General features: G+C 45.6%; 1 protein-coding gene across 1 annotated transcript in view; it reads left to right on the plus strand.

Moving 5' to 3' along the window:
• Positions 1-377: 377 nt before the first annotated feature.
• Positions 378-16,289, plus strand: part of LOC119967409 (transcription factor GATA-4-like) — a 38,700-nt gene continuing 22,788 nt past the window's right edge. The window contains exons 1-2 of the mRNA XM_038799930.1: positions 378-1,561; positions 14,175-14,341. Of these exons, the coding sequence (XP_038655858.1) occupies positions 1,051-1,561; positions 14,175-14,341 (678 nt within the window). The 5' untranslated portion in view covers positions 378-1,050. The remainder of the gene's footprint in view (positions 1,562-14,174; positions 14,342-16,289) is intronic.

Consider the following 16,289-nt stretch of genomic DNA (forward strand, 5'->3'; position numbering starts at 1 on the left):
CGCACCAGGAAATTGCAACGAAACATTAGCCAGTTTTATTTAATGGACCACTATTTGCAGGCTTTTTGTTATAGGCGATTTTCTGAAGTTTAAAGGGCTTCGTCCCCAATTGTCCCATTAGTCAGGCTGTCGCTGCATTGGACAATAATGGCAAGAGTGAGTGAGGCAGTTCACGCTGAGGGATGGATGAGCGTGCCTGAGTTTAGAACACTCCGACTGGCCAAAGAACCGATAGAGCCTGATATATCCAGTGCACTATGAAAAGAACTGGTTTATTTATGATGCTGTGCTCTTGACGACACTTCTTGCCCTTAACTGAGCAATTTGATTTGAGGTGCTTTCGTTATTGCTCATTTATTCCCGGGCCAATCCGTCTCAAACCCGACCGCTTCGAACCACTTATCGAAGCTTCCGCGGCCAAAGGTGCTGTTGGGCCGCCTCGAATTGCCCCTTCCCAGTGGCGGGGGAGGGACCGCGGGGAAGCAAACGGCAGCGTTAAGTTGCTGCTTCAGCAGTCGGCCTTTTAAAAGGATGAAGCGGCAGATTGACAGGGGGCAGAGATGCATTTACTGGGAGACTGTCAGAGAAATGGGAGGTTCCAGGCAAATTCCCCCAGCATCTGAATTCCATTTCCTCTCGCTCTTTTACTTCGATCTTTGACCACTTTATGAACTCTCACTCTCTCTTTCTCTCTCTCTCTCGCACCCTTTCCCAGTTGGAAACTTTGTTTTACTTCCCCCTGCCTCACCCACGTCCCTCCCTCCCCCTCCCTCTCTCTCCCTCTCCCTCTCCCTCCCTCTCTGTCCCTCTCTCTGGGGTGCTGGCAGATGTCACTGGCACGGTTCAGCTCTCCTGGCTTTGGACGGATTCAGACCTGCGAGCGATTTGGCAGCGGTTGGAATTGAAAGGAGTTGCTTTGGAAAGGACACGTTGTTGTTGTGGATCAGTGGGACTGGGTTCCTCTCACTCCTAATCGGGTTCAGGCTGCAGCTCTGCCCCCTGGGTGGTGGGTGTGTAGGGGGCACTGACAGTCTCTCCTGTGTGCCCGCCATGTACCAGGGCTTGGCGAACCCCCCGCCCTACACGGCGCACCCTGACCCGGTGGGGGCTTTCCTGCACTCGAACAGCTCCACCGTGTATGTGCCCAGCTCCAGGGTGAGTTCGGCTCTCTGCACCTTCCCCTCGTACCAGCAGCAGCAGCAGCAGCAGCAGCAGGCCAGCCCGGTGTCCCCCCACCCAGCCTGGCCTCCGGCGGCCGCCAGCGGCCAGGAGCCCCCGTGTAGCCGCCACTCCTCCCCCGCCTCCTTCTCCACCTCCAGCCCGCCCAGTGTGTCCGCTCCCCGGGACACCGCCTTCAGCAGCCCGCTCTCCATCTCGGCTGCAGCCGCCCATGCCGCCGCCGCCGCCGTGCGGGACCAGGTCAGCATCAGCTGGACCTTCAGCGGCTCCTTCCCCAACCACTACCCGCAGTACGTGAGCTCGGAGGCGGCCAGCGCCTGGAACCCGGCTCCCTTGGAGAATCCAGCCTTCAGTTTTCTCCCGCCTCGCAGGCACGGCGAAGGTAAGAAACCCCTTTGAGCTGTCAGCTGGAGATTGGGAAATGTGCGGGGTGCAGTTCTTATCAAAGGATATCAGAGCCACCGGGGCACAGAGATAGAGGGGAGGGGGTGTGGATAGGGTGTGGGGAGGGAGGATGTGGGGAGGGGGGGTGGGGAGGGGGGTGGGGAGGGAGTGGTGTGGGGAGGGAGGATGTGGGGAGGGGGTGTGGGGAGGGAATGGGGAGGAAGGATGTGGGGAGGGGGTATGGGGAGTGGGGTGGGTGGGGAGGGAGGGGGTGAGGGGTCTGGGGAGGGGCTGGGTGGGGAGGGAGGATGTGGGGAGGGGGTAGGTGCGGAGGGAAGGTGTGGGGAGGGGGTTGTGGGAGGGGTGGGGAGGGAGGATGTGGGGAGGGGGATATGGGAAGTTGGGTGGGGAGGGAGGATGTGGGGGTGTGTGGGGAGGGGGTGGGTGGGGAGGGAGGATGTGGGGAGGGGAATATGGGGAGGGGGTGTGGGGAATTGTGGGTGGAGAGGGAGGATGTGGGGGGTATGAGGAGGGGTGGGTGGGGAGGGAGGATGTGGGGAGGGGAATATGTGGAGGGGGTGTGGGGGGTGGGGAGGGAGGATGTGGGGAGGGGTGGGTGGTGAGGGGGAATATGGGAGGAGGAATATGGGGAAGGGGATTGCTCTGAACGTACATTTGTTTTGCTAAAGTTACCTTTCAGGAACATTCCCTGAACAGTTACTCTGGCCGCTGTTGACCATCCCAATCAATTTTCCTGAATCCCAATCGCCCGAAAATTAAGTAGCAGATTTGACAAAATGCTCCCAGCTAAATACCCGGGAAATAGATCGGTGTCTAATAAAGCGGAATGTGGAGTTTAATGTGCCAGCGGCAACTACTGTCATAGAGGACAGTTTGCTGAGTGTATATTTAATAATGTGCAATGTTTGTAGTTAAAATCGTTAATTATTAAGACATGTACAAATCACTCAGTTCGTGAGTTTTCTGTTTAACGATTGGTGGGGGATAGTTGTGTTGTAAGTACAGACTGTAGAATTCTCGCTAACCAGGGTATGAAAATTCTAACAAAGAAATGTTTGCTATGGCCGCCTAATGCCCAGGCACTGGGGCACATGGATCTTTGTTAATGTAGTGGCCACAGGTTTCAATGTGGTCAATCCTGTCATATCAGGACGGAGTTTATATTGTGTATTGAATCACAAGTAACTGGGCTGACTGTCCCGATTACTGGCTGGATAAGAGGCGGAACTGAGGCCTTGTAGAAATGGAGACAGATTAGCGGCTGTGTATGAGGGCTGTGTATATGTGGGCGAGATTGTTATTAGGGCTGAATCAAAGATTCGATCAGTTTGATCAGCTTCTTTGAACAAGCAGAAAGGGAACTCTGTATCATTGCGATTTAATGCATTAGTAATTGTATTATCAGAAAATACAGCAAGACACAAGGTCAGTTAGCGGGCAGAAAGACAGAAGGCAGGTTATTGAGATTCACTGTGCTGAACGGATCACAACACTCAGTGCGAAAATAAGAGAACATGTTTAACACACCCTCGGTGTGAGGGTATTCTAAACCTCCTGCCTTATTTCGATGTGTGTGTGTTTGAACCCCGAGTTTTCGATGCTTTGTGAAAACGCAATTTCTGCCACAGCTTCAAGTCCACAGCTTGGTGAGAGAAACATTCCGGAATCGCCAAGTGACTTTATGGAGGGAAGGCTGCCGTCTCTGCTTTGGTCCATGCGGAGTATGAATAAATAACCTGTTCTCAGGGGTAGTGACAACCCCCAGGACACTGTGAAACAGAACACCCAACAATTGGAATTCACTCTCAATCGCATTTCATTAACTACACATCCATATCCAGATGTTACTGGTATGAGATGATAAAGTCATTATTTTACTAAGGTTGCAATCCACATGAATCGGGTAAATTAAACTCGATTTCTCCCCTCTGCAATTGCACCCCGGTTTGGAGCGACCGCCAAGATTCGTTTTCCCTCTTTCATTTTCGTTCGGTCGCGTCGAAATTCTTCACCGGGTTACCTGCCCCCGGCTCTCAACACAATCGTTTGCGGCGGCTCGGCTCCGACTCACAGGGAAATGAAACCCGTCTTTGCTAGTGTCGCTGAAGAAATGGCTGGCAGCTCAATTGCCAGCGACTTGACAATGGGCTCTGTGGATGGAGAGGAACAAGACTTTTCGAAGCTGCAAGTGTGCCACAGTCCACTCTCTTCCTGCTCTTTCCGCTCTGTCCAGGTATCTGGGAGTGCAGGATCTGCAAGGGTTTTTTTTGTGTTTGAAAGATATGTCAACAACCGAAAGCACAGGAACAATGAACTTCAGCTCAATGTCCAGCGTTGCCAATATGCAAACTTGCTCATGTCCTGTAACCTTTTTATATCTGAGACAGAGAAAGAGCTGAATCGCCGCATGCAGCAGGCAGGACAATGTGAAGCCGAGAACAGTTCACACATACCCACGCAGGCATGGGGGCCTGGTGATATCACACTGCCGGCAGTCCTGTTAGTTTGCTCCAGCGCTCCTGTGGTTTTCCCAGGGTTTTATTGAGTGGCGTTTATTTGACGGGAGAACGGTGCCCCGAGTCCCACTCTTCCCACCGACAGCCTGGACGGTGGGGCTGTGAGTGAGGGAGGGGGGAGGTGTCGGAGAATGTGTTTGACAGCAAAAACCTGCTAGATTGTGCGGACAGCGAAATGTTTTGCAACTCGAAATGCTGCAACTGGAAATATGTCGTTCGTTGAAATATAAACGCTGACTGGAGGTTATTTGAGAGAGAGATGCCTGGTCTGCAGGTTAGACCTCTGAATACCAGGACTCCCGTCGCCAGCTTCAACATTCGAAAACATTGTCATCATTTTCTCAACTCAAACCCCATTCTCGTTTTTCTTGGAGAGATATGATATGAATGAAACAATATGTCTCTGGCTATTTTTGAATACTTTGGACAGATGGTTTCGTTTGGTGTTCAGAGAGATAGAGGAATGAAAGTGAGTGAGTGAATTCCAGTGGCAGGTTTATGAAATCGCCTTGCCCCGAATGGACACGGGCTTGTTGTTTGAACGTCGGTGGATCAGGACTCAGGGCACAGTCCTGCCCCCACAGGGTGGATTTACATTTCCAAAATACCATGAGCAAGGGCAGAGATCTGATTTATTTGAATCCATGATTATTTCCTCAACTGCTGTGTGGTAGCGGAGTGCAAAGTGTCTCTGGAAGGGTGCAGGATTTCACAGTAGCTCCGTCAAAAGTGCCCGAGTTCTCTCCCGGAGTCCAAAATCAGGCCGAGAGGCCAACAAAGAAATATTAGCGAGATCGCAGCTCAATAGTGAAGAATTAGCGAGATCGCAGCTCAATAGAGGAATTAGCGAGATCGCAGCTCAATAGAGGAATTAGCGAGATCGCAGCTCAATGGAGGAATTAGCGAGATCGCCGCTCAATAGAGAAGAATTAGCGAGATCGCAGCTCAATAGTGAAGAATTTGCGAGATCGCCGCTCAATAGTGAAGAATTAGCGAGATTGCCGCTCAATACTGAAGAATTAGCGAGATTGCCGCTCAATAGTGAAGAATTAGCGAGATCGACGCTCAATAGTGAAGAATTAGCGAGATTGCCGCTCAATACTGAAGAATTGGCGAGATTGCCGCTCAATAGTGAAGAATTAGCGAGATCGACGCTCAATAGTGAAGAATTAGCGAGATTGCCGCTCAATAGTGAAGAATTAGCGAGATTGCCGCTCAATAGTGAAGAATTAGCGAGATTGCCGCTCAATACTGAAGAATTAGCGAGATTGCCGCTCAATAGTGAAGAATTAGCGAGATTGCCGCTCAATAGTGAAGAATTAGCGAGATTGCCGCTCAATAGTGAAGAATTAGCGAGATTGCCGCTCAATAGTGAAGAATTAGCGAGATTGCCGCTCAATAGTGAAGAATTAGCGAGATTGTCGCTCAATAGTGAAGAATTAGCGAGATCACCGCTCTAAAATGATGCCCCGATTTTAACCTTAATGACATTCGCCAATTGTTTTACTGTAGCATGAAAACTAATTGGGGTTTTTGTTTTTAAAGAAGGGCTAATTAGCTCCCCCCGCAACTTTAACCAAAACGGACAGTGAAATCTGGGGTGTGGGGAGGGAGGGGATAGAGTTGCGTCCCTTCCTCGGGGATTCCGTGACTTCAAATCTCGTCAGGATGCCCTCAGCTTGAAAGCTAAAGGGGGCAAATGCTTACTAACATGACCCCCTCTCCCCTTCTCAAAGGGTGGCCCCGGCGGTGTGGACTATCTCTCTCCCTGGGTGGTGGTGGGAAGGAGGGGGATGGGGAGTGAGTATATTAATCAGAGCAGGTATTAACGGAGTGGCCAACCCTGCATGAGCTCAAAGGTCAGTTAAAACTGCATGCATCTAATGAATAGAACACGACTGATGCCCCCAACATGGCCGAGGACAGGACTAAACATTAGACAGACATAGTGAGATTGGATTGTTGGGTCTTGTCCGGGGACACTGCTGGGCGTTCTGACCAGCCAGCTTAATGCTGACTGCACAGTTCTCAACCTTGACATGCATCTCGTTTTTGATTTCCTGAGGGTGGGTTAAGTGTGGTGTGGGGGGTACTGGGGCTGGGAGGGGGTGGAATTGCCCCCGTCCCACGTAAGTGTATTGTGCAAAATTGAACCAATTGTTTGGATAGAAACCGCTCCTCCGGTCTGTTCTGCCTCGTTTATCCCCCCCCCCCCCCCCCCGTAGTTTCAGCAGGTCGCACACTTGGGCAGAATCTTTCCTTCCTTCAGTTAACCGAGAAGAAACGAGATGGGAATATAAGAGAGAAAGAGGATTCACGGCATGCCGGTCAAATCAACAGGGGGGATAAGGTTGGGCTGGGAAACGTGGGCGGGTGGAGGGTGTCAGTCTTTCTGACTGGTTGCAGCATCTTATATTGGAGCTGAAGAGAGTTGGGGGGTGGGGGGAGTGGAGGAGGAGAGGCGCTATCAGCTCAAACATCCTTTACTAACCATTAAGTTACCGGAAAGGCAATAATGGTGAAAATGGCCCAACTTGTGTGGCAGAGGTTGGGGGTCGTTTATTCCGACGCCCAGACCCCTGCCAGCTTAGCCTGGACACCGGGGTCGCTGGCAACCGGATCCGGGCGCAGCATAAATATATCCTCCAAATGGCTGCCTTCAAACAAAGCAGAGCTGCCAGGTTAGAGTGTGGTGCAGGAAGCCACATGGGGTGGTATTGACACGGGAGTGAGTTATTCCAGCTTCCTAAACTAGGCTGGGGAGAAACGAACGCGTGTCTTTGAAACGAGACAGCGGCCATTCGCGATACTGTTCCCTGAATCATGAATATACCAAATAAATTGCCAAAAACGAAATGCATTTCATCACGCTACTTTACCGCGTCAGTGTCCAAATATTAATTACAATTCCGGGAGGAGACTTCACTTTTCTTACCCTCATTTCAGAAAGGCTTTGATTTTAATCATTTAAATTTTAATAATTAAACCAAGCCAGCAAAACTATGATAAATGACTGTGTACATGAACTCGACTGTACTAATGATCTGTTGTAATATTTGCGGGGTTTAAGTAGTTGCTTTTGAAATTAATCAAAGTGTCGGGGACAGTTTAGTGATTAATGCCCTGGAGAATTCATTCTGGTCCCTGGGTGAGTGGCTGCCGTTTCCAGCGCTGCCCTGGGGGCCTGGGGGATGTGCAAGGATCCCGTTCACCCCGCGGGACCAGCTTGGTGTGAACGAACTGGCGAGGGCTACCTCGCAACAAAACAAAGCGGGGTGCTGTTGAATAAAGGGAGCTCGCACTAAGGCATCTCCCAATATCCCACACCTGAGCGCTAATACTGTGGCCACTCGCAGTCAGCCGGTACATTTCACTTAAAGCACATTCATCCAGAATCTACCTGTTTTCCCTAAGTGTAACTATTAATATCGGGGAAATGGCCCCCGCTTCACCGGGGCACTGAGATTGTAGCAAGTTTTAGTGAAGACGGGCCTGCAGAAATTGCTGCAAATGATAGCGGAGATCTATATGTACAGGATCAACTGGACAGAAGGTGCTCCTTAGGAAACAATGAGCCGGCACATTCTGGGAGTGTGAAGTCGATGATGTTCTGCGGGTTTGGTGAGGCTATGTCAAGAAATGGAGAGCCAGAGGTTGGTGGAGAATGAATAAGGCCCAATCGCCGTGTGCTTCTGGCGGACTGAACAAGAATGAGGCGCTGGTTCAAGTGAAAGACAAGGGGGGAGAGAGGTGGGAAGCGGAGCAGGAGAAAATGTAGAGACAGACGGGCAAACGGGGGGGAGTATCTTGTTTAAAGCCGGCCTTTATTTTATATCACAAATCCACATCCACGCCTATCCCTGGCCTCAATGAGCTCAGGAGATCGCCCCTGCCGAGTTCGGGCAGTCAGATCTCCGCATTGTGGAAACCCCGAGTGTGTAAATGTGTGGCGGCACATGAATAAAGCTGCAGTCTATTAAACTGAATTAAGATGCGTTTTTCACACACAGTCTGACCAGACAGAAATGTGTGAGGATCGAGAGAGTTTACAATGTGATCGCGCTGTGTTTAGAAGGATGGATTGTGTAGGACATCAAGCTCTCAGTTTGCAGTACACGCACAATGCAAACCATCACCTCGAAGTTTGTTCAAGCGGGTCCCCTGTCTTCGAGCCGCAGGGCTCGCTCTCGCTCTCTCTCTCTTATTTTTGCTTTCCTTAAATACTCAACTGTGGAACGATGAAAATGAATCTTTTTTAAGATAAGGCGCAATTATTTTGTCTGACTTAATTGCCCATACATTGCCCATTCCTGCCAAGCTGTTGTTGTTTAAGCAAATTGATGGATTATGTGCGGGAACAAGTGTGTGTGTTCTATTTTCAGGCACCGTTTGTCCACACACAAGCAGTTGGCCCCCATTTTCAGTACCCATGACTCACAGGTTCATGTTGGATCCGTATCGGAATCCTGGATTACTGTGACCTTACATTGTGTAATTTACAAATGATATGATTTCAGATCTAAACTTTATTTCCAGAGGAATCGTTATTGTTTTTTTAACAAATTCTCAGATTGTGTATGAAATGTCAGTACCTGAAAGATACATTGAATGAAATCACTTTCGGTTTATGCTCAAACTGAGTAATTTGACCAACATATTGTGGTAAATGTCATAATATAATATATATATTTATATCAATGCTTTCGATTTGTAACTCCCCAAATTATTTATGAATAATTATTCCATATATTTCTATATATATAAATCAATGCTTTCGATTTGTAACTCCCCAAATTATTTATGAAGAATTATTCCATATGTTGTTCATCGCTAGCAGCATATTCAAATATATATGTTTCCTATCTACACATAAATTATAATATGAGTAGAATTTAGATATAAAAATTGGTTAAATAGTTCCATCTCAAAAGTGCGAGTGTTTGCTTTCAAACCATGTTCCTTTTAAAAGATTGTAAATGCAGTCCTCAAAAATATATTTTGGTGCGAAATATTGTAAACTTTTGTTGAAATGTCTTCGTGTGTTCAGACTGGGGCTGAAGCGCACAGCCGCCGGGGTTGTATTTTTTTGAGATCTCCGTAAGCAATATCTCACTGCCAGCTACGGAGACATATACAATGGAGAATGAGATGGATACAAAGCAATTCTGTTACCTGGCTCTGGGCCCTTTCACAACTGGTAGAAGTGGCAGTCTGGAGGTGGGGGGCGCGGGAAGGGTGGGTTACATGATACACCAGCAGCTGACAAGTTATAATCGAAACCGGAGATGTGATCTGTAATCGGTCATCGATTAAATGAAGGACTTCGATTTAGTTGAGTGATTTATTGGAACAGCAGCTTGGTAACTTGGAGGGGAATCTGCCCCTGATAAGAGTTCAGTGGAAGAGACTAAAGTCTCGCCGCGCGATATTGGAATGGCCGCGCATTTGCATCTTGTTCCATGGCCCGCGGTAAATCCCTCAGTCAGCACCGCCAAACTGGCTGAATCAAACCCACAATGATCGTAACGGTAGTTTTGTTTTTAAATAAAAGCACAGGAATTAGGTTGTGAGGCATTTGTCCCTTTGTTGTGTATGACAGATAGACTAAGTTCAGTATAAAAAATCATTTCTAGTTTGTGTGAATTACAGCCCTCACTAACGTCGCCAGTTTTCTATGCTAACTATAATAGGCTATGTGCATTTCTATGCTAACTATAATAGAAGCTGTGCATTTCTATGCTAACTATAATAGGCTATGTGCATTTCTATGCTAACTATAATAGGAGCTGTGCATTTCTATGCTAACTATAATCGGAGCTAAGCATTTCTACTCTAACTATAATAGGAGCTGTGCATTTCTATGCTAACTATAATAGGAGCTGTGCATTTCTACTCTAACTATAATAGGAGCTGTGCATTTCTATGCTATAAAGGAGATGTGCATTTCTACTCTAACTATAATAGGAGCTGTGCATTTCTATGCTATAAAGGAGATGTGCATTTCTACTCTAACTATAATAGGAGCTGTGCATTTCTATGCTATAAAGGAGATGTGCATTTCTACTCTAACTATAATAGGAGCTGTGCATTTCTACGCTAACTATAATAGGAGCTGTGCATTTCTACGCTAACTATAATAGGAGGTGTGCATTTCTATGCTAACTATAATAGGAGGTGTGCATTTCTACACTAACTATAATAGGAGGTGTGCATTTCTATGCTAACTATAATAGGAGCTGTGCATTTCTACGCTAACTATAATAGGAGCTGTGCATTTCTACGCTAACTATAATAGGAGGTGTGCATTTCTACGCTCACTATAATAGATGTGCATTTCTGCATTAACTATAAGGGAGATGTTCATTTCTACCCTAACTATACTGGTGTGCATTTCTACGCTCGCTATAATGGGAGCTGTGCTTTTCTACGCTAACTATAATAGGAGCTGTGCATTCTAAGCTAACTATAATAGGAGCTGTGCATTCTACGCTAACTATAATAGGAGCTGTGCATTTCTACGCTAACTATAATAGGAGCTGTGCATTTCTACGCTCGCTATAATAGGAGCTGTGCTTTTCTACGCTAACTATAATAGGAGCTGTGCATTCTACGCTAACTATAATAGGAGCTGTGCATTTCTACGCTAACTATAATAGGAGCTGTGCATTTCTACGCAATAGGAGGTGTGCATTTCTACGCTCACTATAATTGGAGATGCGCATTTCTACTCTAACTATAATAGGAGCTGTGCATTTCTATGCTAACTATAATAGGAGCTGTGCATTTCTACTCTAACTATAATAGGAGCTGTGCATTTCTATGCTATAAAGGAGATGTGCATTTCTACTCTAACTATAATAGGAGCTGTGCATTTCTATGCTATAAAGGAGATGTGCATTTCTACTCTAACTATAATAGGAGCTGTGCATTTCTATGCTATAAAGGAGATGATGATGTGGAGATGCCGGCGTTGGACTGGGGTGAGCACAGTAAGAAGTCTTACAACACCAGGTTAAAGTCCAACAGGTTTGTTTCAAACACGAGCTTTCGGAGCACGGCTCCTTCTTCAGGTGAATGGAAAGGCTTGTTCCAGAAATGTTTATATAGACACAGTCAGAGATGCCCCGGAATGCGAGCACCTGCAGGCAATCAAATCATCAAAGATGCAGAGGGATGCATAAAGGAGATGTGCATTTCTACTCTAACTATAATAGGAGCTGTGCATTTCTACGCTAACTATAATAGGAGCTGTGCATTTCTACGCTAACTATAATAGGAGGTGTGCATTTCTATGCTAACTATAATAGGAGGTGTGCATTTCTACACTAACTATAATAGGAGGTGTGCATTTCTATGCTAACTATAATAGGAGCTGTGCATTTCTACGCTAACTATAATAGGAGCTGTGCATTTCTACGCTAACTATAATAGGAGGTGTGCATTTCTACGCTCACTATAATAGATGTGCATTTCTGCATTAACTATAAGGGAGATGTTCATTTCTACCCTAACTATACTGGTGTGCATTTCTACGCTCGCTATAATGGGAGCTGTGCTTTTCTACGCTAACTATAATAGGAGCTGTGCATTCTAAGCTAACTATAATAGGAGCTGTGCATTCTACGCTAACTATAATAGGAGCTGTGCATTTCTACGCTAACTATAATAGGAGCTGTGCATTTCTACGCTCGCTATAATAGGAGCTGTGCTTTTCTACGCTAACTATAATAGGAGCTGTGCATTCTACGCTAACTATAATAGGAGCTGTGCATTTCTACGCTAACTATAATAGGAGCTGTGCATTTCTACGCAATAGGAGGTGTGCATTTCTACGCTCACTATAATTGGAGATGCGCATTTCTACGCTCACTATAATAGGATATGTGCATTGTTTTATTTTGTTTAGAAAACGATTTGTTTTCTATATTTGGTACCCGGTCTTCAATCTAATTTGGACGGGTAGGAAAGATGTGCTTTTACCGTCCGCTGTAAATTCATTGCGATTAGCCTTAATCCAATTTCAGATGAACTCTGGCCAATGGCAGGTAGTCTACCCGCAATCAAAGAGGTAACAGGGACAGCAACTCAGACAAAACTGGCGCCACTGAAACTATTGTTCTATAAAGGAGATGGGAACATTGTTGGGACAGAAGGGAGTTTTTTTTTTAACTATGCCTGATCTAGGAATAATGACGCTGACACAAAAATAACTAAAATAGGTGTTCCATTTCCAACCTTTCCGCCCAGTGCCTCCAGAAACACGAAGAAAATACTATATTATACCTTTCTTCACTTTATATTCATCCTTATCATTGCACCCTGCTCATTGGCTGATTGAATAGTTAGAGAACAAGAGTTGGCATCTCTGCTCTCTCAATTCTGCAACAGATATTCTTCCTCGCACACCTCTTGAGCGGCTGGTTTAGCTCACCAGGCTAAATCGCTGGCTTTTAAAGCAGACTAAGCAGGCCATCAGCACGGTTCTCCCGTACCTCCCCGGACAAGCACCAGAATGTGGCGACTAGGGGCTTTTCACAGTAACTTCATTGAAGCCTACTCGTGACAATAAACAATTTTCATTTCTTCGCCAATGTTATACTTGATACATACCCAGTCCACCCTCTGGGTGAAACCTGACTGTGAATTTTTATGCCACGTTGCATTTGAAAGTCTTGCCTGTCAGTATGTAGTGGAGTGAATTGACACCGAATGTGGCCCACTGAAATTTCAGATGTGGTGGAAATAGCAGTGATTACAGCTGTCAGGATATAGTCAGTGGTGTTATCAATACTGTAACTATAGGGTCCGTGCAAGGGGCGGACGGGGGCGCGGGTGGGGTGGTGGCGTTCGCTTAGCACTTGATTGCAGTTGTAAAGCAAGTGAGCTTCAACCCTGAATTATGGGCCGACCTGCTTAGCACCAAAACCAAAGTGTCCAAGGTTCCCGGAAGCAGTCTTGGGGAATTTCACCACCTGACCTCGCTCCGAAGTTAGCATCATTGCGATGTAATGGATTTCATACCGCACGCAATTCCTAGAGTGTGAATGCATCAATCGAAGCTAAAGGTAAAGTTGCAACAGTCCCAGATAACCATAGGCTGCTTTCCCCTTTGAGACGGAGAGCTGACTGGTGGTGGTTTAACCTGAGGATCACCACACCTCAGGCAAGGGGTAAGGTTGAGAAGGAGGGGCCTTCCTGAATAACCTCTCTCTAATCAATCGAAGGCACAACCCTCAAACAGGGAGATCATACGCAATGTTTCAGTTGTAATTTCAGTCCAGGATACAAGTTGACCATGGAAACCATTGTGTAGATGTTTTACACTCGTTGTTATTTAAAGAAACGTATATTTTAAGTTAGAGCTTCAAGGCTTAAACACATTTTCAGGATAGCTAGCTGAGCAATCTAGGAGACAATTCCTCAGCCTTTATCTTCCAAAAATAAAATAAATGATGTTTGACCATATGAAAGAGTCATTGCCTAATCCAGGCAATTTGGAATTCGGTAGACGACATCAGAAGCGTTCAAATGAGATTGTTATTGCTGGGTATCTGGAGACCTACATGTGGCAGAGTTCCATATTCTCATATTAAATTAGAAACTCCATGGGAGCAACAATGGGAATGTCCACTGTCTGAAAATGTCGGAACGAGTCCGGTTTACATGAATAAAATGCCAGAAAGCCCAGGAGGCCTCCCGAGCGTCCTTTAAACTTAGTTTGACACCCGCACCCACACTGACAGGCCAGACAGCCAGAAATCACCCGGCGGGTCTGGGCCTGCTGCATTCCATCAGGTTAGGAAGGGGGAGCGATTTGGGGGAAACCATGGCTCCCCAGTCCTTGCTGATCGGGTAAGCCTCCAGGCAGTTGTCAGTTTTTGTACTGCTAACTTGTTCACTGCATTGCAAAGACTGCAACATAACCGCACCCTTCATGCTGTAGGCAGAAGCGGGCCAAGATTCAAAACCTTATCCATATCCATAACTTGTAGTAATACACCATACTGCGTGAATAACCTATGTGGTTGTGTGTATGTTTAACACTGGATTTAGATTCTTTTTTTTTCTGCCTAGAACTACTTGATGATGTCCTTGAAGGCCGGGAATGCGTAAATTGCGGTGCTATGTCCACGCCCCTATGGCGGAGAGATGGAACTGGTCACTATCTGTGCAATGCATGTGGACTCTATAACAGAATTAATGGAATTAATCGACCCCTTATCAAACCTCTCAAACGGCTGGTAAGATATGGGAGAACCGTTTAGCTTAGCGTGGTTGAAGTTTTTAGTGAATGCGCTGCTGAAGCAGCTTGGCCATTCTGTATTCTGTTTAAAAATTATGGCACACAAGTTACCCAAGTAACAATCTTGGAGCAAAGTCTCCAGCAGTCAATAACTGGCTCCCACATACTCGGTTAAGGTGCTCATTCAGTGTGCGTGGGAGTTGCTTTTTGATGAATAGACATTTTGTTCCCGTTGCTGCCCTTGTTGTGCCGAATGATTTGTTTGGAAGACGTAAAATCTCTGAAAAGATTCAAGATATTTGTTTTTATTTAAAAAACTAGTACACAATTGGATTGTTGAATAGCGTTTTAAGTTGAAAACATGTTAGAATGTCTGCTTCAATATGTCTTACTTACCCATAAATGATTGTATTATGTTTACAGTCTTCAAAATCTTTACTACAGTTAGGTAGGCTCGTTATTTTTTTTAGTATTTAAATTTCCCATTTAAAATGACTATTCTCCTATTAACAATCCCCTAAACATCACAGAACTTTGGAAACTGCTATATTAGAATGTCATGTCGTTAGTTCGTGATGAGCAAAAAAAATGGATAAATCTCTTTATTTGGTCTTACATTTCTCGATAGCTCTATTACTGTACTTCCTTCAGAGAATAGTTCCAGCACAAGAGGAGACCATTCGGCCCGTTGCTTTCTCTACTAGTTTGCTTTGGGCGGTATAGTGTAATGATGGTTGCAGTAACCAATCAGAATTCAGAGGATTTATCCCTCTATTTAAAATTTTTTCAATTAAAATTTTCTCCAAGGACGTTCACTGGTCGCGTTGTGGTTGGATGAAACTCGCCATCAATTTATTGGGCCATTTATAAGAAACCCATTAATTCCAACATTAAGCCAATGGGTTAGGACCAGGAGTAGATCGTCCAGCAGCTCGAATCTGTTCTACCGTTCAGTTCGATTATGGCTGTTCTGTATCTTAATTATATCTGCCCGCATTGGTCGCTAAACCATCAACTAACAACAGTCTACCTCGTTCCCCTCCACCAAATTTTATTAGCCCCAAATAGCATCACATTTAAGAAGTCCAAACAAACGTGTTCCCATTGAGGCAGCTTCCACTCTCTCATTAAGCTTAAACTGAGAGAATGATTTGAGTATATACGCTCACGACCAGTTAGCTCTTGAACAATATTTGCTTTTTACGTTGAACTACTTGTTCTTTCCTTGGAAAGGCAGACTGTGTGGAGTTCGCATTCTGACAACCAGCCCAGATAGGTTAATGTGCCGGTGCGGGCGTCAATAGATTTCAAATAAAGGGGGCGCAGTACTGCATAATGGCATCTCTTTGGCTCCTCATTCATTGACGAATAAAGGCTAAATGTTCTTCACGATGATTTTGATAAGCGGATACACATTGTCGTTTGAGTCGGGGAGCATCGTGAATTAATTGAAAACCAGGAAGGAGTCATCCAATTGAACAATTCAAGATGACAAGTTCAAGAGCAGCACAGACTTACATTAAAGCTTTGAGCGTTTTGTCAATAAGTTGTTAGTTTTTTTTAAAGTTGCACAAGTTGTGGTGTGAGAGCTGTGGGAGATTTTATTGTGGTCGGTGTGAACATACCAGACCATATTATTCAGTGGGGATTTTTATGGGACTATTTCCATTGACTTCATCGACTATTCTAAGATTTTTAATTTGTGAGATATTTATGCCCTTTAAGCTTTCCAAATATATCGCAGATATAAATATATATTATATTTAGCCCAAAGCTCATTATTGAAAACGCGTGACAAAATAATTCTTCTCAGGGGAATCTCCTTTTAAGAAAAAAACATTTTGTGGGACCTGAGTCGCCCGCCCCCGATTACCCCCATTTCAGAGGGTATTTTATCCAGCTTTAATCTTTCTTTTGTTTAAAACCGAGTTTCGACCAGGATCTGA

Source organism: Scyliorhinus canicula, chromosome 1, assembly GCF_902713615.1.
Source record: "Scyliorhinus canicula chromosome 1, sScyCan1.1, whole genome shotgun sequence".
Lineage (NCBI taxonomy): Eukaryota > Metazoa > Chordata > Chondrichthyes > Carcharhiniformes > Scyliorhinidae > Scyliorhinus > Scyliorhinus canicula.